Raw genomic sequence first — 25,709 nt, 5'->3', positions numbered from 1 at the left:
TGCGGAAGCTCCGGCTGAGCTGCCCCCCGGGGGACCCCGAGAAGAGGCCTGAGGGAAGGATTGGCGGGGTCGCCCTTGAGGCGCCCTCAACGGAAGTCGCCGGTTTAAATAAAGCGCTTTGCTGAGGGAATAAAGGGAGAGAATCTGCCGCTGAAGGTTGAAATGAGGGCTCCTGGGCGGGTAGGGGCAGACGTTTCATTACCCAACTAGGGGACCTCATCCGTGCTACCACGCCGCCCTCACCATCATCATCCCCAGTCCAGCTGAGGGGATGAAACGTCCGCCGAGACCACCCGCCCACTCAGGGAAGCCCGCTAAGTGCCCGAGGGGGCCCGGCTCTCGGGGCGGCCCCCCAACGGCAGCTCCTGAGGGGCCACCGAGAAGGGCGCGGGGCTTCCTGGCCTCCCGTTCTTCCTTCGGTCCAGAGGGCGGCCGCAGGGATCCCTCTCGCTACTACCTGGCCGGGCGGCGCGAGCGGGGAGGGCGCCTCGAGGGAGGCCCAGGAAGCCTGGCCGGAGACTGACGCCGCCGCCGCCACCGCGCCCGCCCGCGTCACGCCGCCTCAGCCGCGCCGTCTCTCTCGCTCCGCGTAGCGCCGGTCCGGAGGGAGCTGCTCAGGGAAGCTCCTCCCCGAAGCGGCGCGGACAGCCGCGCAGCCGGAGACGGAGACGCTCCCGGGCCGGACCGCGCAGCCAGCAGCCTCGCCGCCCGCCTCGCCCGCAGCCCGTAAGTGGCCCCGCGCTCGCCGACGCCCCGACAGGCCCGCAAGGTGGCCGGCATCGGCTGGCGCTCCTCCCGGGCCCGCCCGCTTCCCTCCTGGAGCCCTGCCCGCCGCCCGCCCGCCCGGCCCCTCCCCGCCGCCCGCGCGCCTCCCGGCCGGTTCGCAGAACCTCCGCCGCCGCCGCCATGAAAGGCTGGGGACAGAAGCTGGAGCTGCTGACAGGTCAGGCGCCTCGCGGGCGGCCCGCTCACAGCGCAGCAGCGGGGGGGGGCGGAGGGGGGGGGCGGCGCGGCTCTCGGCGGGGGGCGCCGGGTGAGGAAGCCGAGCGCCTCCCCGCCCCCGTCCCCCCCGCCTTTTCCGCTCGGGGGGCTTCGGCGGCAGAGGCGGCGGGGGTCATTTTGAGCGCAGGAGCCGCCCCCGCTGCTCCGCCTCAGGCCGCCCGTTGCCAAGGACAGCCAGCGTCGGGCGGGCGACTGCGGAGAGTCTGAAGGCGCCTCCGCCAGGACCAGCCGCGGCGCCCCAAACTCGGCATGACGGCCGCAGGGCTCCTCCTGCCCGGTCGCCTCAGAACTGGGAAGGCTAGCGGGGCGTGGGCCGGTGGGTCTCCCCTCAGGCGGTCAGAGAGGCCGGGTCTCCTGGGGGGGGGTGGTGAGGCCGGGTCTGCTTTGGCCTTCGCGTCTCAGCTGGGGCGGCGTCCCGGTGGGCGGGGAGAGGAAATCCGCGGCTGCTCCGGGTCTCCTTGGTCGGGGATCTGGGCGGCTGCTGAACGCTCGGTTGGGACTGACCCGGTGCCGCAAGAGGGGCGCAGAGCCGCCCCGTCGGGGGTTGCTGGCAGCGCTGCTCTCCGGAGGCCCCCGCGGGATCCCCCCGCCCCCCCGCGCCTTCCTCTGCGCCTCCCCGCAGGAGACCCGCCGCAGCTTCGCCTCCGCTCGGGCCCAGCAAAGGCTGCGGAGGGAGCTGCGGGACGCCGGGTGAGCGCCTCAAGCAGGGCGGGGGCGGCTGGGTGGAAGGACGGGCGCCTCGAGACCGCAGTCGCAGAGGGGCCGCCCGCAGGCCTGGCCTTTGCCCCGGACGGAGGCCTCCTCTGCGGGGAGGGTCTCTGGGGCGGCTGCTCTGCGGGGGCAGCAAAGGAGGGCGGGGCTGGGGCTGACCCTGGGCGGACATGGCGGCCCGCCTCCCCCCGGAAGGAGGCGCTCTCGGGCCCCTCAGGGCGGCCTTGGTGAGGACCCGCAGGGGGCAGTGGGAGGAGGGGGAGGGCCAGGAGGCCCTTAAGGTGGCGGGCCAGTTGTGCCGAGACTGGCTACGGGTCCCCTGTCCTGGAGGCCCTTGAGGGGTCAGCTCTTCCTCTGATTCGAGGCACTTTCCATGAGGGGGAAGGACGAAAGCCTGTCAGATCCATCTCTTCCACCAGTGCTGGGTTCTAACTGGGCTCCCCAGCGGTTCGCTTCTTCTTGGGCCATGTGAGCACAGATGTGTTGCACGCCATGTGGGCCTGGCCACACTTTGTGTGTGTGCAGTGCCAAAACCCCGGGTTCTGGCATGGGCAGAAGCAAAAAGCCAAAATCAAGATGCCGCTGCCTGTGGTGCTGCCGAGAGAGACGGTTTGGGGGCCTGGCTTGCCGACCATGGCTGCCGGCTTGGTGAGTGGCAGAAAATAATTCCCACTCCCGGTTCTGTGGAACCAGCAGGAACCCACCTCTGCCCCATGAATAATCACCCCCACGATGGGAAGCTATCGGGCAAGCCTGAAAAGGCTGTTTCCACTCTTTCCAAACCATCTGTGTTTGTGTATGTGTGTGTGTGCGGGGGGGGGGGTTGCACAAGGGTGTGAGGAGGGCATAACCAATGCCAGGTGCCAACTGTTCCAGAGGCAAGAGGCCTTCTCACCCTCCAGGTGGGGGGACCTCATGAAGGGCTGCCTACAGACTCTGCCCAAAGAAGAGACTCCCAAAGGAAAGCTACATGGACTGAAGCCCTTGCAGGTGGTTTCTCTTTCTGCAGCTATTCCATCTCCTCCCTCAAAGCTTTTCTCTTGGTATGAAAATGAAAGTTATGGAGAATTAAAAACAGAAAGTTGCAACATCCCCCTCTCCATTTATGTGAGAGATGAGGCTGCGTTCCCCAAGCATCAGAAGGCAGGACAAGATGCAGCAGATGGAAACTAATCCAGGAGAGAAGCAACCTAGAAATTGTCCTGAGCACAGGTTCAGTATTTTTCCAAGACTCTGAAAAATCCACTTCTTAAAATAATAGCCTCTTTATTTGTTCACACCAGCTTAGATACATGAAACTTTAGCAAGGTGAAAAGCTAAGCATCAAGACTGAAGCAACTTCTCCTGGCTTGAAAAATTCTAACTGTTCTAGGAAGCGTTCCAACATTCCATTGTTAACTGGCTTGGAGATAACAGGACTATAAATCACAACTTCATCACAAGTTCATCAGCTTACCAGCATTCATAATAAATTCAACGGTGCAGCTTCTAACTCATTTCAAAAAGCACAGCATAGGGTTTTTACTCTTTTGTTTCAGGAACGCCACAAAATCTCCACCATTCTCTTTGATCAACGCTGTCCAACCCCACGTTCACTTCCTGCTCTAACTTGGAAATGACATCTTACAATTTTTAATCTAGGATTTCTTCTCTTCTTTTTTGCCTTCTTCTATATCTAGGATCTAACCATTCATCTCCTGATACATTTCCCTCAATATCTGACAGGGACTAACTTCTCATTGTCACATCAGCCCCCTCTGGCACTCCCACACCACTATCTTCCTCACTCTCGGTTTCCAACTCCTCTGACAGCCTCTCTAACCCAGGAACCTGGCTCATCGTCCTCAAAACCAGGCATGTCCTGAGACTGACAAGGCTCACTCACGACAGAAATAAGGAGAATCCTGACAGTAAGAACATGGAGCTGCTGGCCTTCGGAGGTTGTGGGGCTCCATCCCTGCAGGCTTTTCAGAAGAGGACTGGACAGTCGTTTCTCTGAAATGGGATGGAGGCTGAAATAAAAAACCCTTCCAACTCTGTTATTCTGTTGCACAGCGCCTCATTTCTCAGCTCCTTTGGGAAGAAACTTTCATCCTAAGGTTAACCATTTTACAGAGAATGGCGAAGGAGTAGTTGTAAAGCAAAACAATTTGATGGGCTGTTGATTAGAAATCTTAGGTATCCCCAGTATGAAGTGTGGCTAAATGCGGAAATGATGCAAAATCGTCACAGAAGACAATGGAACCTGTCAATTTACATTATTTAGGAGATGAAGGGAATTTTAGTGAGGAAGCGGCTGAGATGGGAGAGCAGTTTTCAAGTGGTAGCATGCAGACAGATGTATCTTCGGATAGCTCAGGCTGTCAAGATTCCAGATGGATAGATCCCAAATTCAGAAGAGAGCAGAGAAGATTAGAAGAACTTGGTGGGATGAAGTTTTGAGATGCATTTTAGAGAGTAAGTTAATTAATTAATTCATTACATCACATCCGGAAATGGACGGAAGCAGAAGATGCTTCGTCCAATTTCTAATTCAGCCAACATGGCAGTTTGCCTCTTAGCTCCGGAGATGTAAGTTTTCCATTGTGTGATTTATTGCTTTTTTATTGCCTTTCTAATCAGCAGAAACCAGCCTAAGATTTAAAGAATGCTTTCTAGCAGGCAGTGGAGTGATTAAAAAGATAAATTACCTATTTTATCTCTGGAAGGAACCGAAAATATTTTGCTGCCTAATGGAACTGTATTTTACTAGAATTAAGTAGAAGAAATAAATAGAAGTGTTATTGTTTGGAAATTAAGCATCTGAGAAGCAATTATTATTCAACCATCAGCCGACTCTAGCCTGAACCAAAACATTCTCCACTCCAGGGTGCTGTGGGCCTGCCGGGTGTGGCCGTGACTGGAGTGGACAAGCATTGGCTGAAAGGTGCAGAAGAGCAGGATGTGGGAGGAATGACCCATTAGGGTTCCTGGAGAACCACAACTCTACTTTCTTTTGCTCAATTGCTCAGCACTCAGGGTTGGAGAAAGTCCCCAACCGCTATGGAGCTCCGGAGGATATAAAGCAATCAAAGCCAAAGAAATAAACAATATATACTTTTAACAATAGCAACATCCTGACTGGTTTCCCATTAGGGCTTCATGGCTACTAAAGGATGCTGGGGGTGGGGGTGGAGAAGGGATATTCAAATTGCAAAATGCAATTAAAAAGAACAGGAAAAGTAGAGGAGTGTATTTTTATTGCTCCAATAATAAAACCACCTTATGACTGCTCTTCAGAAACGCTAAAAATATGCAGCAGTCAGGCTGATCTAAATGCCTGTAGCTTGCAATGCAGAACATAATGAGCACCCCCTCACACCCCCTCACTTTGCTGCTAACCAGAAATTGGCTGCAGAGGTTCTCTGCTAGTTTGTGTTGCTTAAGGAAACAGCTCTCCAGCCACAAGGCTGGGGTACATCAGCGCACTAGGCTGCCTTCCGTCCCCTATCCTATAGTCTCTCCTATATCTCATATGTCTTCTCTACTATATCCTCTGTAACCTTCATTGTGTATTATTGTGTATTGGACTAAATAAATAAATAAATAAAATAAGATGAATGATGTATAGCAAAATAAAACAGATAAATAATTAGGAAAATTTGGATTAAGAATTTGGCAATTGATATTATATTGTATTGTATTTTAATTTGAAGGTATGTGAATTTGTATCTCTGTAAGGTGTGGAAAAACAATTAAAAATAAATTTAAGGCCCCAGAGTGGGAAGGGACAGCCACCTTCTTGGTCCCGCCTGCACAGAGAGCTTTTCTGCTTGCAGCTGGCAGTCACGCGACGCCCTCCAGAAATTCACTGATTCATTGATTCACAACAAACTAGCCACCGTGGATGTGATCCTGGTGGATAAGTGGCTTTGCTTTGCAGACAAGAACTAAGGTGTTAGCGAGACCGATTGATAGAAGGTCTGTGTATGGTCAGCCCAGGTTGGCTGAATCCAAAATAAAAACATAGAAGATTGACGGCAGAAAAAGACCTCATGGTCCATCTAGTCTGCCCTTATACTATTTCCTGTATTTTATCCTAGGCTGGATATAGGTTTATCCCGGGCACGTTTAAATTCAGTTACTGTGGATTTATCAACCATGTCTGCTGGAGGTTTGTTCCAAGCATCTACTACTCTTTCAGTCAAATAATATTTTCTCACGTTACTTCTGATCTTTCCCCCAACTAACCTCAGATTGTGCCCCCTTGTTCTTGTGTTCAGTTCCCTCCTGAACCTTATTTAACCCTTTAACAGATTTAAATGTTTCTGTCATGTCCCCCTCCATGTCACTCTCTCTCTCTTTTCTTTTTGCCAAGCACGCCAGGCCCCAAAGGCAAGGCAGCCTCTCCAGGTCCTTCCAAAGCAGGCCTTGCTCGGATGAGCGCAGCAGGCCATGCCTTCTGGGTCCTCTGCCTGGCGTCTCTGCTCAGACTGCCCCCCTCCTCCCTCCCCTGTGGGCCACGGCCCGGCCACGCTTGGCGGAGATGCTGCTGCTGCTGTGGGGCCGAGAAAAGGGGGGGGTGGAACTGCTGGCACTCCGAGACGGCAGGCAGGCGCCCCGCAGCTGCCTGTGAGGGTGAGCAAGGGCAGCAGCTGTGGACATCCGCCTGCCCTCCTGGAGCCCCACGGCCACTGCTGACCCTCTCAGTCCCAGCAGGAGTCACCTCTCCACCCGTTGGTTGGGCTGGGCTGGGTGTTACCCTCTGGAGGCCCGGGGGCCTGGGGACACTGCCCAGAAGGCTGCTAGCTCCTCTCTTTCCCAATGCGGCTGGTCCCAACAGCCTTCCCTGCCTGCCACGTGGCCTTTTGATTGCCTGCTTTTGCAAGATGGCCACGGAGCACCAGGAAGGCCGTGTGGAAGGCTGGCAAGCATGTCGGTGCTGCTGGTCATGGGGAACGGAAGAGGGGGGGCAGGCTGGGATGGTGGAGGGGGAGGCGCAGGGGGGGCTAGGGAGGCCACCACTTTGCAGGCTCACCCTGCAGGCAGATCAGGCAGGCAAGCGGGGGCTGGGCGGGGTGGGGGGAGCGAGCGAGTGAGGGGCAACTGGGGGACCATTTCTGGGGCTTGGCCATCCATCCCTACCAGTTCGGAAGAGTAGGCCACACCCCCGCTAACAGTTCTCCTGACCCAGTCTGAACTGGTAGTGTTCTGCCCCTGGTGCCTGGTGCTTTGCGCCCTTGACCAAGAGTGCCTGATATCAAAGCGCGGCAGAAATCCCCCTGGCATTCCAGGATTGGGGCAAACTCCTGGCTAATCGGGGGTTTTTTTTCATTGCCCAGGATTGTTGCTCCAGGAAGTGACCATGGCTAGCCTGCACGAGCAGCGATTCACCGAGGAGAAGCCTCTGCTCCGCGGACAGGATGCGGAAATGGTGAGTCTTTGGCTTCCCTCCCGGAGTTCCGATCCTGCTGGGTTCGGAAGCAGCTCCCTGGGCTGGGTTGGAGTCCGCCTGGAGCCAGCGATGAAAGCACAGGCGGGTCTGGCTGGTCTCCTCTTGAATTTTCCCCTGAAGGCCCTTGTGGTCACCGCTCTGGATCCTGGCAAGAGCCTCTGGTCTGCTCGGGGCCTCTGCAGGTCATGAGGCTGAGTGGTGGGATCGCGATGCTTCCCACGCTTTGGTCCCCCCCCAACAGATACAGCTGGTTTTTTTCCTGGTGGGAGGGTGGTGGGAGCAAACGAAGAGGGAAAGGGACCCCAAGGACAAGAGGAAATGAGGTGGGGGGGGAACACACCCAGAGACAGGACAGAAAGAGCAGCCGGACTCCCAGGGCCTCTCCCAGCCAGCATGGGCTCCCATATCCTGCTTGGCCCTGAGAGCTGCAGGAAAGACCCTTTCGCCCACTGGGAATCTCCCTCTCAGCTTCCCAGGCCAGCACATGAGCCGAGGTGGCGCAGTGGGTAGAGTGCTGTAGTGCTGGCCACTAAAGGTGGCTGCTAGATCTGCAGGTCAGTGGTTCAAATCTCATCACCGGCTCAAGGTTGATTCAGCCTTCCATCCTTCCAAGGTGGGTAAAATGAGGACCCGGATTGTAGGGGCAATAGGCTGACTCTGTGAAAAAGTGCTATTGCTAACAAGTTGTAAACTGCCCTGAGTCTAAGGAGAAAGGCAGCATAAAAAACCCCAAATAAATTAATATAATATAATATAATATAATATAATATAATATAATATAATATAATATAATATAATATAATATAATATAATATAATATAATATAATATAATATAATATAATATAATATAATATAATATAATATAATATAATATAATATAATATAATATAATATAATATAATATAATATAATATAATTCTGGCATTTCCAGGTGATCGGCTATCCACATATTAATCTGTCTGGATTCTGCTGGGCTTTCCCCCCGGATCAGCTAAAGTTCCATTGGACCCCCGTGTTTATAATGTGGGTGGGCCCCAAGTTGGCAAGTGACCCCTTTACGTATGTTCCTAGATGAGTGTCTTTGCCCGACACACTCACCCATGCAGGGCTTTTCTGGTGATGGGACCCCTCAGCTGTCTTTGATTTTATGTCTTTCCTTCCAGGAGAATTCAGACACTTTCCTGCCTGCAGTGGACACTGACTGGAAGGTAAGGTTGCAGGGCATCCGTTCTGTCTGCCTTGCCCAGGAAAGGACGGGGGAGTCACGCTTTGGGAAGGTCAAAGAAGTGGCAGAAATCCAATCAAACAGAATCCGCGGGGGATGTCCCATTCTGGGTGGGCTCATATTTTTGTATCCAAGTGGGTCAGAGTGCTGCCTAACTCCGCTAAATCTCAGGTCACAAGATATTGGCTAGAAATGTACTTCCCTTTCAAAGACTGAGGGCCTAAATACTGTGGATGACTGTGAATGCAGCTTGCGTGGAGTGGTGTGAGCAGACGTAGAGTCAAACTGAGCCATGCTGTACTTGTGGCACACGGGCTAAATGCGCCCAAGCCGACTGGTGTTGTCTTTACCATCAGCAGGGATTACTGCATGTGGCCCAGCACATCTAAGGCTGGTAGCTGGTGGATATTTTGTTTGACATTTACAATTGCATTATACAAAAACTAATGTCTATGGGCCCAGCTGGTGCTGCTCGTGGCCTTTGAAAAGTGGCAGTGGCTAAAAGGGAAATGGCACGAATGGCGAGTGTAAAATGAAAGGGCAAAGCAGGCGCTGTGAAATAAGAGGCTTATTCATGCATCTCTCTCGCGTGTTTCCTCTCCATCCGCGAGACGGCAGGAAATGGAGTTGAGGTGGAAGCCTCACAGCCTGCCATCTCAAGGCAGAACATCCTGCAGAACCCCCACAGGATGGCGTGTGGGTGACTCTCAGGCAGTGGCTCTTTCTCCTGGTACGTAGGAATGGTGAAACTCCAGAAGGAGAAAGGAAAGGAGAATTTCAAGGCAGGATTGAAGGCAGCCAGAAATAAAGGGATCTATCTATCTATCTATCTATCTATCTATCTATCTATCTATCTATCTATCTATCTATCTATCTATCTATTCATGGATGCCAAGTGTATTGGTGGTTATTGAAATGGAGGTCCATGTGCTGCCTCTATGTTGGTTGAGGCAGGCAGGATTCCCTTGGGTACCATTTGTTGGGGGTCAAGGGAATGGGGGGGATCTTGCCTTCTCTTTCTGCTCAAGATCCCCATGGACAATTGGTGGGCCACTGTGTGACACAGAATGCTGGACTTGAAGGGCTTTGGCCTGATTCAGCAGGGCTCTTCTTATGTTTCTCTCTCTCTCTCTCTCATCTATCTATCTATCTATCTATCTATCTATCTATCTATCTATTAGAGTTGAAAGGGATCTTGCAGGTCATCAAATCCAACCCCCTGCTCAAGCAGGAAACCCTACACCACCCCAACCAGATGGCAGTCCAATTTTCTTTTGAAAGTGTTGAGTGTTGGGGCGTTCACGGCCATCCATTCCACTGGTTGATCGCTCTCACCATCAGAAAGTTCTTCCTTACTTCCAGGTTGAATCTCTCCTTGGTCAGTTTCCATCCGTTGCTCCTGATCTGACCCTCTGGAGCCCTGGTAAATAGTGTGATCCCCTCGTCTCTGTAGCAACCCCTCAAATATCTGTATACTGCTATCATGTCCCCTCTGGCCCTCCTTTTTGCTAAACTATCCATGCCCAGTTCCAGCAACCTCTCTTCGTACATCTTGGTTTCCAGTCCCTTTATCATTTCAGTTGCTCTTTTCTGTACTTTCTCTAGAGTTTCAATGTCCTTTTTATAGTGGGGGGTGACCAAAATTGAAAGCAAATACTCTAGGTGTGGTCTGACTAGAAATGTGCAGGAACAAGAAAGCGGAGGTGGAATCAAAAGCGGGGGGGGGGCTTCTTTCCCCTCCCTTCTTTGAAGTGGCCTCTCATTGGTGGAATGAGGAAGGTAGCAGGGATTCCTTGGGAGTGGGAAAGAGAACCCCAGGAAGGGATCTGGCAGCACTGGTGGAGGTTGCAGGAGTCCAGCCGGCCTTGCTTGGAACAGTCTTAGCCTGGTATGTCCTGTACAATGTGTAGCAACGTTAATGCATGTCACCAAGAGCCTTGTGTGTTAGTTGCAAGTTTCTCTTTAGGTACACACAGGCAACTATGGTGCTGTGAGAGTCCATCCCCTCACTTCACCATTTCTTCCACCTTTCCTTTCTTACTTTCTTCAAGACTTTATCCCTTCTGGCCAACTCTTTCCCTTTCCTCAGTTGAACTCAATGGACATTTCCCCAAGACTAAAGACTTCACCACCACCTTAAAAATATTCCAGATGCAGCTCCTGACTTTTCTCACCCCTGGGCTGCATCTTGCTGGATTTGGCTCAGGGTGCAAGTTTGTGATGATGATCCTTCTGCATCTCCAGTCTGTCTTCCAAAGTGTTCTCACCCAGGTAGTCTGCAAATTTGAGGAGTTTCCCTTCAACCCCCCTCATCTAGATCAATATATCGATGTTGAAGAGCACTGGGCCCAATTCTGGGTCAGTCTGGGCTCTTTTTGTGTAGTTAGAGAACAAAGACAGCTCACGATGCAGGTTGCCAGATGCACTGGGGACCAGTCACTGGCGCCAGAGATTTTGGACTTGTGCTGGAGCCCATCTTCAGGGGACTTCTCTCTCGCAGACATTGGATGGGCTCCAGCATGAATACAGAAGCTCAGAAGACTAAGTCTCTAGTCCTAGTGACTGGCCGGGATTTGGATCCTGCAACTCATGGTGGGTGAAGGGGGTGTCAATGGAGATTACAGAAGGTGGGAAAGGGACAGAAGAAGATGGACTCAGGAGGGAAAGGCTTACGTGGCCCAGCCCGAAAAAACTGGCTGGGCATCTCATGTCTCCCCTGCTTTGAAGTTGTAGAGGACTCCCTGCAATTTTGGGAGTGAGAGAAGCTGCTACTGAATGAGATCAGCGGAGGGATTGGCTGAGGGAGGGATGGTGTTCCACCTCCCATTTTGAAGGAAAGGATGAAGGAAGACTGACAGGAAGGAAGACTTTGCTTTTAATTGCCTTTGAAAATCAGGCAGCCTTGTTTTATTCATTTTTTTTTCAAATTTATAATACAATAATACAAATTTATAATTACCATAATAATTAATGTCATTATTTCATTTTAATAATTGCAATAATAATTAAAACATTAACAACTATAAAAATGCAACTAAAAAGAAAAATGAAGGGTGAAGGGATAACAATTATAAATGGGGCCATTCAATAGTTTGCGATTTCCCTGGGTCCCCAGGACTGATGGCACCACCAGGACCTTTAGAAAAGCAGGATCAACGGTGCCAACCTTACAATGAAAATGTAAATGAGTTTATATCTCCAGGACCTGGTGAATTGCATCCAGATTCTGAAAAAACCTGGTGGTCTGGCCAAACCATTGTTGCTTATTTTTGAAAAATCCTATATAACTAGTGAAGTGTTTAACTATTGGAACACAGGATGGAAGAAACTCAACCACACAACACAAATTACCAGGTACTAAAAGGAACCCATTTTTCTGGATTTGCAAATATGCTGAATTAGAAGCTAATAAAAATTATTGGAGAGCAAATGTCCCTTTCTCCAAAAGGAGAGGAAGATGCAGTAAATCCTAACCCTACACTGACTCCTGAAAAGGGTTTTCAGCAGGTCATAAAATCTTTCACTCAGAATCACAATAATAACCAGATCGGCATGGATTGAAAAAAACAAATCTTACCAGACCAACTTTATCCCATTTTAGCAAGCTAATTAAATTTAGCATGGATAGCAAGATAATAAACCCGGTTATAGATGGCTCAAAAATGTAGTCAGAGGATGCTCATTAAAATTGGGGAGAATAATTTCAGTAGGAGGCCATAACAATCAGACCTCCATCTCTTTATGGCTTGGATGAAGAGCCCGAGGGAATATTTGCCAAATTTGCAGGTGATACAGAATTAGGTGGGAGAACCATGCATGCCAGAAATAAAATTCAACAGCCTCTTGGTTGGGTAGAATTATTGTTATTAAGTGTTACTATTGAATCAAATTTAACAATCGAAATAATATATTATTCTATTTTAACATTTACAGTACATCTATTACCTTAATATATAAATAAATTTATATTTCAATAAATTAATATTTGTAAATACTGTAGTATAAATTATGAAACGTATCACAATTTATCACAATGATCACAATATTCAAAAAGAAGAGGGTGATGCATTTCCAATGTAAGAAAAAATATCACAGGTGTCCAAGAATAGATTCTTCTCAAACCGGAGTGCTAGACGCCAAATGATGGGTTTTCAGTGGTTATTACATTGCAGCTGTTCTTCCCCTCTCCATTCTTAAACAGGAGAAGCTTATGCTAAGGTCAATGTTTTGGGGGCCCTTCCAGACTGAAGCTGCTGCTGCGGGGGGAGGAGGAATGTGCAGTGTTTCTCTAAAGTGGGGGGTTCATAAAGTCTGTTGTCTTCTCCCTGTTTCTTTAAAGGGCTGTTTGGGACATGCAGTGGAAGCTGCGGCTCTTCAAAGCCTGGCTCTTGGGTGAAGCCATGCCTCCCTTGCCTTGAGAATCGGGGGCCTGGGGGCCTTGGGTCCCCTTTGACCTCCCGGCTTTCCTCTCAGGGCGGGGGTTGAAGCTGAGGCATCAGAAGTATCCCTCAGGGCCTCTGAAGTGCTTAAGGTGGACACCCTCCTTCACAGGAGCCAGGCCTTCGGTTACGTTCTTGTCCAAGACTTCTTTCCCTAATGCTGGGCAGCCCCTTCTCTCCCCTGGGAGTCTCACACGATGATAAGGGAAGCCCTGCTCTTGTGAAAGGAGGTTCTTTGGGGTTGACCCCCCCCCAAAAATGTAGGTTGATGCACAACCCGATTTAACCATTACATGAGACACCACATTTTAGGTTGGCTTATCATTCTAAACTACAGTTGTGTTCATACAACGCAAATTACTTGGAGCTAAATGAACCCATTTTCCGGATTTGCAAATACACTAAATCAGAAACTAATAAAAAGACTGAGTGTTACTTCTAACCCACCCAAGACTAAACAAAACTAACCCTAACCCTAACCACACATTGTTTTTGGGTGTGTGAATGATGTGCTTCGTTTTTAAATCATTAGATTAAGCTTGTATGAATACAGCTCTTCATTTAAATACACAAACAGGCATTCATTCATCCTCCTTCCAGTAAGACAGGGGAGGACAAAGAATGCTTTCAGCTGCACACCCAAAACCTCAAAGTCAACGTAGGAACTTACGCTAAGAGGAAAGAATTTCTTCTCTGGGTTTCAAGATAAACAAGAACTTCTTTGCATGCTGCAGTCGTTTTGCAAAATGCCCTGTAAAGCAGACAAACAGTCTCTGGTGGACTCCAATGTTCTGAGCTGTAATTTCCAACTACCAAGGCAGCGTGGGCAGTAATTAGGAACGGAGGCTCTTATAGTCCCCATATCTTAGCTGGGCCAAGGGCTGCAATGGAGCGAGCCGGCGAGGGGAGAATTGGGGCCGGTGAAGAGAGAACAGAGCCCCCTGGTGGCCACAGTGAGCGTGGCGTGGCTAGCCGGTGGAACCCGGTTGGCTTCAGCACCAAGGACAGGGGACGCCGCGCACCTTCTTTTGTTGCCTTCCCGCCAGCTGTGCTCTGCGGGCTGAGAGTAGATTCTTTGCCGCGTTTCCTGGGGGGTTTTATTTTTAATTTTAAAATTTCCACAGGGGCAACAAGCTGAAGATGCAACCATGGAATAATAATAATAATAATAATAATAATAATAATAATAATAATTTATTGTCATTGTCAATACAACGAATTGTCATTGGCAATGAAAGGTGTGTGACACCCAGAGACCAGTCCCACCATACATAAAATCAGAATAGGTAAAAATAAAAATAAAATAAAAAATAGAATCAAATGTCCCACCCACTACAAATTCCCCACCCTGAACCACTCAACCATCTACATGACAAACTGAGTAATATTGTCCAACAGATCACTGATGGTGACCCTTTAGTTCGTTGTTAAGTGCGAGTATAGCTCTGGGATAAAAACTATTCAGGAAACGTGTGGTCCGAGTTCTAGTTGTTCTGTATCTTCTGCCAGAAGGCAACAGTTCAAAAAGATTGTAAGCAGGATGAGAAGAGTCTTTGAGAATGTTATGCACCTTCCTAGAACAGCAAGATGTGAAGATGTCATCCAGGGCGGGTAGCTGGAGCCCAATGATGTCCTAGACGTCCCTTGCAAATTGCTTAGATCAGTGATGGCGAACCTGTGGCACGCGGAGCCATATCTGCCGTTGCCCTAGCTCAGCTCCAACATGCATGTGTGCCAGCCAGCTGATTTTTGGCGTGCACAAAGGCTCTGGGAGGGCATTTTTGGCTTTCAGAGAGCTTCTGGGGAGGCTGGGGGAGGGCCTTTTTACCCTCCCCCGGCTCCAGGGAAGCCTTTGGAGCCTGGAGAGGGCGAAATACGAACCTACTGGACTCACCAGAAGTTGGGAAACATGCCGTTTCTGACATCCAGGTGGCAGGGGAAGCTGTTTTCGCCCTCCCCAGGCATTGAATTATGGGTGTGGACACTCACGCAAGCGTGATAACGTATGCCCACACTCTTTCAGCACCCGGGGGGAAAAAGGCTCCCCATCACTGGCTTAGATGGTTTACATTTTTTCTCCTCTGGCAATTATTGAGCATTAGCATCTGGGCCTCAATTGGCAAGGCTCTGCAATGAGCTGGCAAAACCTGCTCCCCCATGGGGCTGCAGCCAAAGGGACACGTGAGGGTCAGCACCGAGAAGGAGGTGGCCTCCAGCCTTGAAGTTGGGGGCTGAGGGGGGCCTTGGGCTGGTCGCAGCCTAGTAGCTTGTTCAAATCACAGGCAGATTGTAAGCACAACAACACACACAAGCTGCTTGTCCAAGTTAGAAATGTCACCAATAATTCATATTCTTATAGGCAGGCTGCCCCATAATTTGCAGTCAGAGAATCAATAAATAGGAGGTTCCTGGAAACCAGCTGTCATGCCACTCCTGGTGGGTGGCCCCTTTTCCAGCCCCTCTTCACCCTATTCCTTTGTGGAGCGGTCCAACCAGAGTCCGCTGCCTTGTCACTTAAGCTTTCTTGCCTTCTGCTCTGGAATGATCGGCCTAAGGCCCCTTCAGGTGTTGAAAGACAACTGTACTACAGCCGTATTCTCTCCCGGCCCCCTCTTTTCGACACTAAACATAACAAACACATCCAACTGTTCCTTCCTTTCCAGGCTTTTTGTCATTTTGATTACTTCTTGGACTCTTTCGATTCTGGTGCCTAGAATTGGATGCAGCATCCAAGAAGTGGCCCAAATTAACTCTGAATAAAGTAGAATGGTGATTGCTCTTGACTTCAACACTACTGTTCTTAAGGCAGTTTAGGACTGCATTTTTGGGGATGTGCTGGGAAGTGTTCATTTTGTTGGATCAGATCAAGGCACCCAGATCATTTTCACAATCACTGAACAATCTCCCTAGTCCAGGGGTAAGCAAAGGTGGCTCTTCTATGACCTGTGGACTTCAACTCCCAGAATTCCTGAGCCAATCATGCTAGCCCAGGAATTCTGGGAGTTCAAGTCCACCTCTCATAGAAGAGCCAACTTGGCCTACCCTTGGACTAGTCCTATTGCTTCCTTCTGGCTTTTACTAACTGAATGTAGATGTTTAACACTCCTGCTGGGTTTTGCCCAATCCTCCAGCTTATCAAGGTGGTCCTGTCCTCTCTGACTTTGCAAATTTTGTGTTTCCTGGAAATGCGATAATCTTGCACCCTAAACCCTCATCCGATTAACGTACAAGTAGGTTGAACAGCACCGGACTTAGAACAGAAACCAGGAGCTCCATGCTTTGCGCTGCCCTGATACAGAGCCAGCGGGCACAGCAGCAGGTAGAGAGCCAGGCAGGGAAACTCAAAGGACAGGGTGGATGAATGGTTACGGTCAGAAAACCAAATGCCTAGATTTTACGAAAGGCTCCTTTCACAGGACAAGCCAGTTCGCTGGATTTTAGCTTAAGACTCGCATAAGCCGCCCTAGCGGTTAATTTCAATGTGCCATGATAGTCAGAACTGAGGGTTAATTTAGTAAACCATATTTGACCATGAATCAATGAGTCACACAAACACTCAATAATGATTGTACAGATAATGTAGATTTTCAAGAATTATCTTCAGACTCTCTACATCTCTAGCATATGCTTCCCAGAGTTACTTTTTTGTCAGAGAGTTTCTGGGGACAACTAGGAGCAGCAATGGGCTACGAGCCAGAACGCTAAATTGTGCTCACCGCCATGGCTCGTAAGTTCTTGTGGGACCAGCGTGATTTTTCTGCTGCACCTGTGAAGGTAGCAAAATTGTGCCTGTGTTTCAGCGAAGTTTTATCTGTGGCTCCGTGTGCAATTTTGCGACCTTCACTGGTGCAGCAGCAAAATCGTGCTGGTCCTGCAAGAACTTACGAGCCGCGGCGGTGAGCGCAATTTAGTGTTCTGGCTCGTAGCCCACCACTGGCTAGGAGGGAGAGGGAGGGAGGCAGAGACAGAGAGAGACAGGCATGCAAAGTTACCAAGAGATAAATGTAGTAGGATCTTATTGTCTGTTCAACCAAGTACAATGTGATTTTTGTGAGATTATATATATTTTTGGTGGTGGGGGGCTGTAACTGATTTGACCTGGCAGACTGAAGCTTGAGCAGCAATGGGCCCTTTGGAGGGGTGCAGTATTCTCCCAAGAGCGGAGGAGAGTGACAGGCAGTCTCCTGTCATTGACACTTAGGCAGCAGACAAACTTCTGTGAATGAGGGATTTTATAAAGCAAATATTACTGCAGCTTTCTTGGTAATTTGCTGCCGATCCTGAACAGCATGTTACAAATTAATGGGTTTTGAAATAATAACTGCTGATTTAAGGACCTTTTAAAAATCTGAAATGGCCAAAGGTCCAGAGCAGGAAGCCCATTGCTTGCTCTTCAGCTGCGATAGGAAAAGAGGCCGGCAAATGGGGAGGGAGGGAGGCATTGGGGGGTTTGGGCCGGCTTCTACCCGGGAGCCACGCTGGGGAGGCCGAGCTCAGAAGAGGGAGTGGGGGAGACGGCCGTAGCAGCCGCCCAGGGAGCGGGGGACAAGGAAGGGGCCTCGGGGTTTCTAGGGCGCTGCCTTGCCAGGGGTCCCCGCCGCCGCCACCACCCCCGGGCGCCCCTTCCCCGAGCGCGGCGGGCCCAACGCCTTCCCTGCGGGCAGCCTCGGGAACGGCGGGGGGGTGGCGGCGGCGGGAGGGCGGGGCGCGGCCGGACTTAAATGCAGCCGGCGAGGCCAGCCCACTGCAGAGCTGAGCGACGCCGCTGCTCCTGCTGCTTCATGCCCGAGATGCCGGAGTGCTGGGACGGGGTAGGCGAGCCGCAGCAGCTGTGCAGAGAGGTGGGAGAAGGCGGGCAGCTCCGCTGCGGCCACCAGGGTCCCCGGGCGGCGATTTGCCCCCCTCGGTTTTCGGTCGGTTTTCGAAGCCCTGCCGGCGAGGCTTCGGGACACGCGGAGCTTCGACGGTGGCCGGCGGGATGCGGGACGGGACGCGGGGCTTGCAGTTCCCGAGGAAGCGCGCCATCCGCCAGCGGCGGCGAGGAGGCCGGGCGAGGCCCGGCGGCGGCGGCTGCAGTGGGGGCTTCGCTGCGGGGTTGGGCGAGCCCTTGTCGGCGTCCTTGAGTTCTTAATTGGGCGGGGAAGGGCGCGTCCTCCCTGGGGCCTGGGAGCCCGAACGGGGCCACTAAAGGCCCAGGAGACGGTGGTCCACTTGGAGCTGGCTGTTTAGCAGCTGCGGCCAGAATCCGATTCTCTCCCCTGCCACAGGCGCCGGCCGGCAGCCGCCCCCGTGATGCTCTCCCCTGCCCCTCCGCTCGGGCAGTGCGCGGATGAGTTGACAGCCGGCGTGTACCCCCCCCCCCCCCAAAATCCCTGCTCCTGGCCAGTCCCGCCGAAGCGATCGGAAGGTGCTGCTTTTCCAGCCACTGACTTTGGGTCCCTTGGCTGCTCCGTGTGGAAGAGGAAACCCCCCCCCCCTCCTCCCAGCGCTGCGCTGGGTTAGGGGGCTGAGTGCTGGTCGGCTGGAGGGAGCAGGATATGGGGAGGGGGTGGCTGGAAGGGGTCTCGGACCCTCCCTGCAGGGAAAGAGAACCGGGAATGGGGCAACAGTCTGCCTTCGCTCCCACCACCTGTGCGGGGCTTGTTCTGGCGGGAACTGTGGACAGTGAAGGTACCTTTGTGTTTATATAATAATATGCAGGAATGGAGCTGTTTGCAGGAGACAGTTTGTCTTTTCCTGCAACTGAGCAGGTGGCAAAGACCTTGCGGATCTGGTCGTTCATAATTCATTGTATGTTGTGATGGTTCAGATATGGAGAAGCTGGTTCTGCAGAGCCCTGGTTCTTCATCCAAGGAATTGTGTGTGTGTGTGTGGTGGGGGTTTGGTTGGTTATACATTTGCCTGGGGGAATGGAGGCCACAGGGGCAGGAAGGAGGGGCATTTCTGGGGAGCCAAGAGGCAGAGAAAGGAGCCCAGTGCCTTTGTCTCCATGCAAACAAAGGGCAAAGGTTTACAGGCAGATCTAAGAGTTATGCAGGCGAGACTTCTGGGCAGGTGAGAAGGTCCTGTGAAGGTCCTTTCTGGTTCCTTGAGCCTGACATTGTGGAAAACCCTGCAGAGGAGACAAAAGTGGGCAAAGAGCCTAGGTCGTATATGTAGTGGAGCTCCTGGGCAGAGGTGAACTAGGGTGTCCGGAGGGGAAAATACAGCTGTCCCAGTAGGTTAGGGATGTTGTGGCTCCCCTGAGCCTCCCTCCTTGGAGCACCTGGCTGAGAGGAAGGGGTCACAGCAGCAGCAGCCTCCCCCTGCCCCCTTCAGCCGGGATGACCTCTCTCCCCCCGTCCAGGAGCATGACATCGAGACGCCCTACGGACTGCTGCATGTCGTCCTTCGGGGATCCGCCAGGGGGAACCGCCCAGCCCTCCTGACGTACCACGATGTTGGGCTCAATCGTAAGTGGGTCACTCTTAATTCTGGTTGGGGAGGGAGGGCCGGACCCAGGGGTGAAATCCAGCAGGTTCCGACACGTTCTGGAGAACCTGTAACTGAAATTTTGAGTAGTCCGGAGAACCAGCAAATATCACTTCGGGCTGGACCCAGAATGGGGAAGGAATGGGGGGTATCCTTGCAATATCCTTTCCCTGGAGTGGGAGGGGAATGGAGACTTTGCAGGGTTCTCCTACCTGCCGTAGGCCCACCAGGCCCCTTTCCCCCCCTAAACCTGGCTCTGTTGTGCCTGACTCGCAAACTGTCTGGCTGTGCTTGGCTACCGAAAGGACAAAGTGATCGAGGTGGTTAGTGACCAGGCGGCCATTTTGTTGACATTTGCTGATGTTTTTTCAATGCCATTGAAGAGGCTGAGTTCTGATGTCATAGCCTAATATTGCAGACTCAATAGTTTCAGTTAATTTTCATTGACTGCATAATATGAATCCAGAAAATTACAGAAAAGGTTCTTTTGCTTTGTGAACATAGCAAAACCCCCAAAACAAATCCCTTTCCCTTTTTGGCCTTAGAGGAAATAAATGCTGAAAATGCTGAAAGGGAATTATGTTTCCTGATCTTAGTTCAACAGTCCTAGAAAGCTTTAATGTTGAAGTAATAGGAAACATATTTGGACCAAGAATCCTGAGCCCAAGACGAGGGGGAGGGAGGGGGGAGGCCTTGGTTGCCTCCAGCATGAAGTGGTGGGGGGGTGGGGGGCTCTCCTTCCCTGCCTGGGATAGTGAGAGAAGTCCGTGCTCAAGTTCATTGTCAAAGGGCCCCCCGTTGATTTCAGTCCTCCAGCTCCAATCTTCTTCCTGTTCCATACAGATAAGCTCTGCTTCAACACCCTCTTCAACTCGGAGGAAATGCAGGAGATCACCAAGCACTTTGTGGTGTGCCACGTGGATGCGCCTGGGCAGCAGTCGGGGGCCTCCCAGTTTCCCCAGGGGTGGGTGAGCCTCTTCTGGGGAGGCCTCCTGGAAGGCCCGCGGTGGGGTTGTGGCCCTGGGGGTTCCTTGCCAGGACTGCAGTGGATCCTGGATCTGCCCCAGAGTCACGTGACTCTCACAAGGGCTCCCTGGCACGGGTCTCCTTAGCCACGTGGAATGGGGTGGGGGTGGGGCAAAGCAGAGTATAAGGTCATCTTTTATCATTCCTTTGGCGTTTTATCATTTTAATGCACATTTTATACACTGCTTTTCTGCATTTTTATGTCTTAATGCTGTAAGCAATATATAGGGGGGGGGGAGTGGAAGGAGGGAGGGAAGATCTCTCTCTGAATTTCTCACTTCTGTTTCCTTAGGTACCAGTACCCGTCCATGGACCAGCTGGCTGCCATGTTGCCCAGTGTAGTCCAACATTTTGGGTGAGCCTGGGGGTTCATATTGCCCTGGTAGAATGGCCTTTGTGGGGGTGGGGCTCAGGAAGGAGGGCAGAGGTGGATTGTTATTATTATTATTATCTATTATTATTATTATTATTATTATTATTATTATTATTATTATTAATTATTATATTTGTATGCCGCCCTTCTCCAAAGAACCACTCTATAGAACCAGTAGCAAACTGCTGGTGACATCATGGTGATGTCACGGTCCGGTTCTGATGGTGCCAGTCTATGGACACCACTATCTTTTGAAAAAAAAAAAAAGGTTTTTTTTTTACTTCTGTGCAAGTGCAGAAGCCAAGTTTCTGGCACTGCGTATGTGTTACCATCTTGCTTTTGGTGGGTTTTTTTGAGGGGGGGGATTTTTTGGAAGTTTTGGCATTGTGCCTGCATGTGCCTGCAAGGTGCAGCCATGCAGCATGGGAGGAAGTGAACCGGTAGTGGGGTAACTTAGAACCCACCCCTGGCGGAATTGTCCTGGCCAGTTTTGCTTCCTGGGGATTCCGTGGCCAGGACAGGCTCCTGCGTGGCCCATTCTTGGAAGCAGGACACCATGGCCTCCGGCCGAGGGCTAAGAGAACGGGATTGGCCCAAGGTCACCGAGCTGATTTTGTGCCCGAGGTAGGACCAGAATTGGTGCCTCTGGCAAAACTGGCAGCGCTTTTCACTCGGCTTATCTTTGCTATTTAAAGACAACTGGGGTTTCCTGCTTTAGAGGTGGCTGACAATGGCTTATTTCCAAAATGCAGAGTTTGGCCCTTTGGAGCAAGTGATGGAACAGTAGAGGGGCAGCCAACTGGTATTCAAGAAAGCTTCAGTTGGTGGCCTGGTGGTTGAAGGCTTTAGGCTGATCAGAGCTCATGTAACCCCCTGTCCTAGCGTAACTCCACCGGATGATCTCAGAAGTGGCCCTTTCCCTGCTTAGCTTAACAAAACGGAGGCACCGTGTTTTAGAACTAGCCCTCGCTTAACAACCATGTGTGTGCGATCCTTTGGAACCATTGCTACTGCAAGGTCATCTGGATGACCTCCAATTCTGGTTGCCCATCAACTGAGCCTTGGGAATTGGCAGGGAATGAAGCAAGGAAGGGATGCCAATCATTTTCTGTTGCTTCCCTTTTCATAGGTTCAAGTATGTGATTGGAATTGGAGTCGGAGCAGGTGCCTATGTTCTTGCCAAATTTGCCGTAAGTGCTCTACCTGGTCCGGGTGTCAAGAGGTGATGCTGAAGGGAGGGGGGTGGCTGCGTGCATTCTGGGAAGGAACCCTCCCTTTCAGCATCTCACAGGGTAGAACCCATGATGTAAACCCATCTGGAGGACGTTTATTTAGGTGAAAGCTCCTTTTGTCAGGGCCTGGGCCTATTGCCCCGAAAGCTTTGCCTTGCGTGAGCAGCACTTGAAAATGGTGTCGGGTAAAGAGCTCTTGAGAGTTGACATAACCTCCTCAGCTCTGCCCAGGGTGCCCGTGGCCCCCCAGAAAGAGGCTGGGTGTAGATTGCACTCTCCTATGGCCACCGTATCCAGCACCTGCAACCGGCCAATTGCAGCCCTGGCCAAACTGGGCCTAGCCCAGCTGGTGGCTGCTGTCACTGGCCCAGCAGATGTCCAGCTATTCCAATGGGCCACTTCCCTGATGATGCTGTGTTGGGATGTCGTTGCTTAGTGTTTCTTTCTCACTGGGCACCAAATATTTTACTGATGGTTCTGTCCTTTTATTTATTCATATTTTTTCCTTGACCATATTTTATAAGGTCCCTAGACCCATTTTGTGTCTGAAATAAAGACACACAAATAAGCTCCAGGCCAAGTGTGCCCATTTCAAATCTCCGTGGCCCCTGGAACCCTCCTCCACAGCATGGATGAGGCTCTGCCGAGGAGATCCACAGTGACTTGGGCAAATCCTCCTGGTCTTCAGGACATTCTGTTCCATTTTGACAAGTCCGGTATGGATTTGAAGAGAGAAAAGTGTGAACCCAGACCTCCTGGGGCCCTTGCTCTGAAAAGGAAACGGCTCCAGCTTTCCTAGGGCTGCTCATCTTCCGTTCATGAATAAACGTAGTTATGGCCCAACCGGTAAATCCCCCTGGCTGCATTCCATCCTCAAGGTTAAGTCTGGTGCCTGGAACCCTGGTGGGAGTTGCTCAGCCTCTCTGCCCCCCTTCCTCACCCACAGAGAATGGTCTGGGCTCACCCGCACGTAGGGCGTGAATGAAGCCGACTTGGGGCAGGCAGAGTCTGGTCCTTGCCACTGAAAGAGGGCGGCCACATCTGAGCTTGACTTCCTTTGGCTTGGTCCCATCTCGTCCCCTCGAGTCCTTCCTTTTTCCATTGATCTTTCCCCAGTTTTGGGGGGGGGGGTGTTTCTGGGAATGCATTTTTCAAAGTTCATAATGGCTCTTTGGAGAGTCTTCTCAGATAACAAGCAAAACTTTGAATAAGGACTAGGACAGTGATGACGAAACTATAGCATGGGTGCCACAGGTGGTATACGGAGCCATATCTGCTGGCACATGGGCCTTTGCTGTAGCTCAGCTCCAATGTGCATGTGTGTGCCACCAAGCTGATTCTTGGCTCGCACAGAGGCTGTTTTTGGCTTCCAGAGAGTTCCCGGGGAGGTGGGGGAGGGCGTTTTTACCCTCCCCTGGCTCCAGGGAAGTCTTTAGAGCCTGGGGAGGGTGAAACATGAGCCTACTGGGTCCACCAGAAGTTGGGAAACAGGCCATTTCTGGCCTCCAGAGGGCTTCCAGGGGGTGGGGGAAGCTGTTTTCATCCTCCCCAGGCATTGAATTATGGGTGTGGGCACTTGTGCCTGTGCAATGGTGCGCACGCATGCTCACTCGGCACCCAAGCGAAAAAAGGTTCGCCATCACTGGACTAGGACTTTGCAACACTTTCTCTGTGTGTGAGTGACGCAAAACCTTTTTTGTGGAGAAATAGGCAAAACGGATACAGTGACAGGTGCTTCAGAGGAAAGACTGCTTTTTACAACACCTATTTCAAATGCTTTGCATAACTCTAGTTTTGCACACCGTCCAAGCGTAGCCTCTAGATCTGCTTGTGTATTCTGTGTGGGCGCCACTTGCCGGGTTTTCTTCCATTTTCCCTTTGGATGCTTGCAAACCTGTTTGTATCTGTTTTGCTGCAGCTGATCTTCCCAGATCTGGTGGAAGGCCTCGTTCTGATCAATGTTGACCCAAACGGCAAAGGCTGGATCGACTGGGCTGCCAACAAGGTAGTCTTCCAGGGTGGGTTGGGCATAATTTTTCCAGGCTGAGAAAAAAAGGACTGAAGAGCGGAGGTCTCCCAAGAGCAGCAGGGTAGAGGATCCGGAGAAGTTGCAGTCTGGCACATCTGGCAGAGATCAGGTTGAGAAGAGAACAGAGAAAGGAGCAGGAGTTAGGAGCAGAGTTTAGAAGAATTTAGAATTGAACGGATTTTTTGTCCAAGTGTGGTGGCAATAGCATTTAGACTTATATACTGCTTGAGAGTACTTTCCAGCTCTCTAAGCAGTTTCCAAAATCAGCCTCTTGTCCCCAATAATCTGGGTCCTCATTTTACCCACCTTAGACCAGTGTTTCCCTGGACTTCAACTCCCAGAATTCCCTGGCATTCGCTGGCTGGGGAATTCTGGGAGTTGAAGTCCAAACATCTTCAAGTTGCCAAGGTTGGGAAACACTGCCTTAGATGGAAGGAAGGCTGAGTCAACCTTGAGCCTGGTGAGATTCAATCTGCCAAACTGCTGGCAGCTGGTGATTAGCAGAAGTAGCCTGCAGTACTGCACCACTGTGGCACAGAAGCACTAAGCAGGTGAAGCTCGAAAAATTAGAACATTGTGCAAATGTTCATTTATTTCAGCAATGTAACTTAAAAGGTGCCACAGGCTTATAGCGTCCATGGCATGCCACATTGAGGCAGTAATTGCTGCAAAAGGGACCCAAACAAAATACTGAGTACATATGAATGGTTATACTTTTCAGAAGCCTGATATTGTTCTATGTACAATCCTTTTTTTAATTGATCGCATATAACATTCTAATTTTCTGAAATGGAGGATTTGGGGTTTTTATGAGCTGTACCCCATAATCATCGCAATTATGACAAATCAAGGCTTGAGCTATCTTGCCTTGCATGTTATGAATATCTCTCATATATTAAGTTTCACCTTTTAAGTTACATTACTGAAATAAATGAACGTTTGCACAATATTCTAATATTTTGAGTTTCACCTGTACATGCAAAGCAACAGGGTAATAGTAATTATAGAAGATGGGAAGGATAATAATAATAATAATAATAATAATAATAATAATAATAATAATAATAATAATAATAAAACACAACAACAACAACAACAATAACAAAACAACTATTATTATTATTATTATTATTATTATTATTATTATTATTATTATTATTATTATTTATTCGACTTCTATGCCACCCAATCCCGAAGGATTCAGGACAGCTTACAACAATAATAAAAATACAATAAAATATATACAAAAGATAAACAAAGTCGAACATTTCTAAGACTAAAACATTATAAAAAGAAAAAACCAATAAAAATATAAAAGGCAGTCACAGTCATACACATGCACATCATGGGTAAATAAATGCAGCATGGGCAAATAAATTTAGATATTAGACAGGACTGTGAGAATTAGTGGTTCAGCAAAGTGACTGCACAAGGAAGAACCTGCCCCTGGGTCTACTTGTTTTGGCATTTCAACTCCTCCAAGGGAAGGAGTTGAAACGGCTAATGCTGAGGATGTGTGGTGTCTGAAGTTATTATCTCAGCCCTCCTTCTGACTTGCGCGAGTCCTCAGTGGATGGCAGTCTGGTTGCAACCGTTTTTTCTTATTTCCCCTTGGAGTCTGCAGCTGCCCTGTTTAGCTACTGAATCAAACTGGACATTTACAGAAGTACCGACGACAGATTCAATAATTCCTCTGTAGAACTCTTATCAACAACTCTTTGAACTTCCTAAGTCGATGCAGGAAGTCTATTCTTTGTTGTGCTTTT

General features: G+C 50.4%; 1 protein-coding gene across 6 annotated transcripts in view; it reads left to right on the top strand.

Annotated features, from left to right (window-relative positions):
* The first annotated feature begins 582 nt into the window (after positions 1-582).
* NDRG4 (NDRG family member 4) overlaps positions 583-25,709 on the top strand; it is a 35,241-nt gene continuing 10,114 nt past the window's right edge. The window contains exons 1-8 of one of the 6 annotated variants that reach the window (XM_070760559.1): positions 583-726; positions 7,035-7,126; positions 8,312-8,356; positions 19,159-19,264; positions 20,127-20,247; positions 20,602-20,664; positions 21,812-21,872; positions 23,833-23,919. In XM_070760559.1, the coding sequence (XP_070616660.1) occupies positions 7,058-7,126; positions 8,312-8,356; positions 19,159-19,264; positions 20,127-20,247; positions 20,602-20,664; positions 21,812-21,872; positions 23,833-23,919 (552 nt within the window). In that variant the 5' untranslated portion in view covers positions 583-726; positions 7,035-7,057. Of the gene's footprint in view, positions 727-868; positions 944-1,190; positions 1,319-1,673; positions 1,693-7,034; positions 7,127-8,311; positions 8,357-17,548; positions 17,654-19,158; positions 19,265-20,126; positions 20,248-20,601; positions 20,665-21,811; positions 21,873-23,832; positions 23,920-25,709 lie in introns of those variants that run through there. The other 5 variants (XM_070760558.1, XM_070760557.1, XM_070760560.1 and 2 more) reach the window with 5 other exon arrangements.

Source organism: Erythrolamprus reginae, chromosome 9 (assembly GCF_031021105.1).
Source record: "Erythrolamprus reginae isolate rEryReg1 chromosome 9, rEryReg1.hap1, whole genome shotgun sequence".
Taxonomy (NCBI): Eukaryota; Metazoa; Chordata; class Lepidosauria; order Squamata; family Dipsadidae; genus Erythrolamprus; species Erythrolamprus reginae.
The sequence above is the reverse complement of the archived record's forward strand: the minus strand, read 5'-3'. Positions and strand labels throughout refer to the sequence as shown.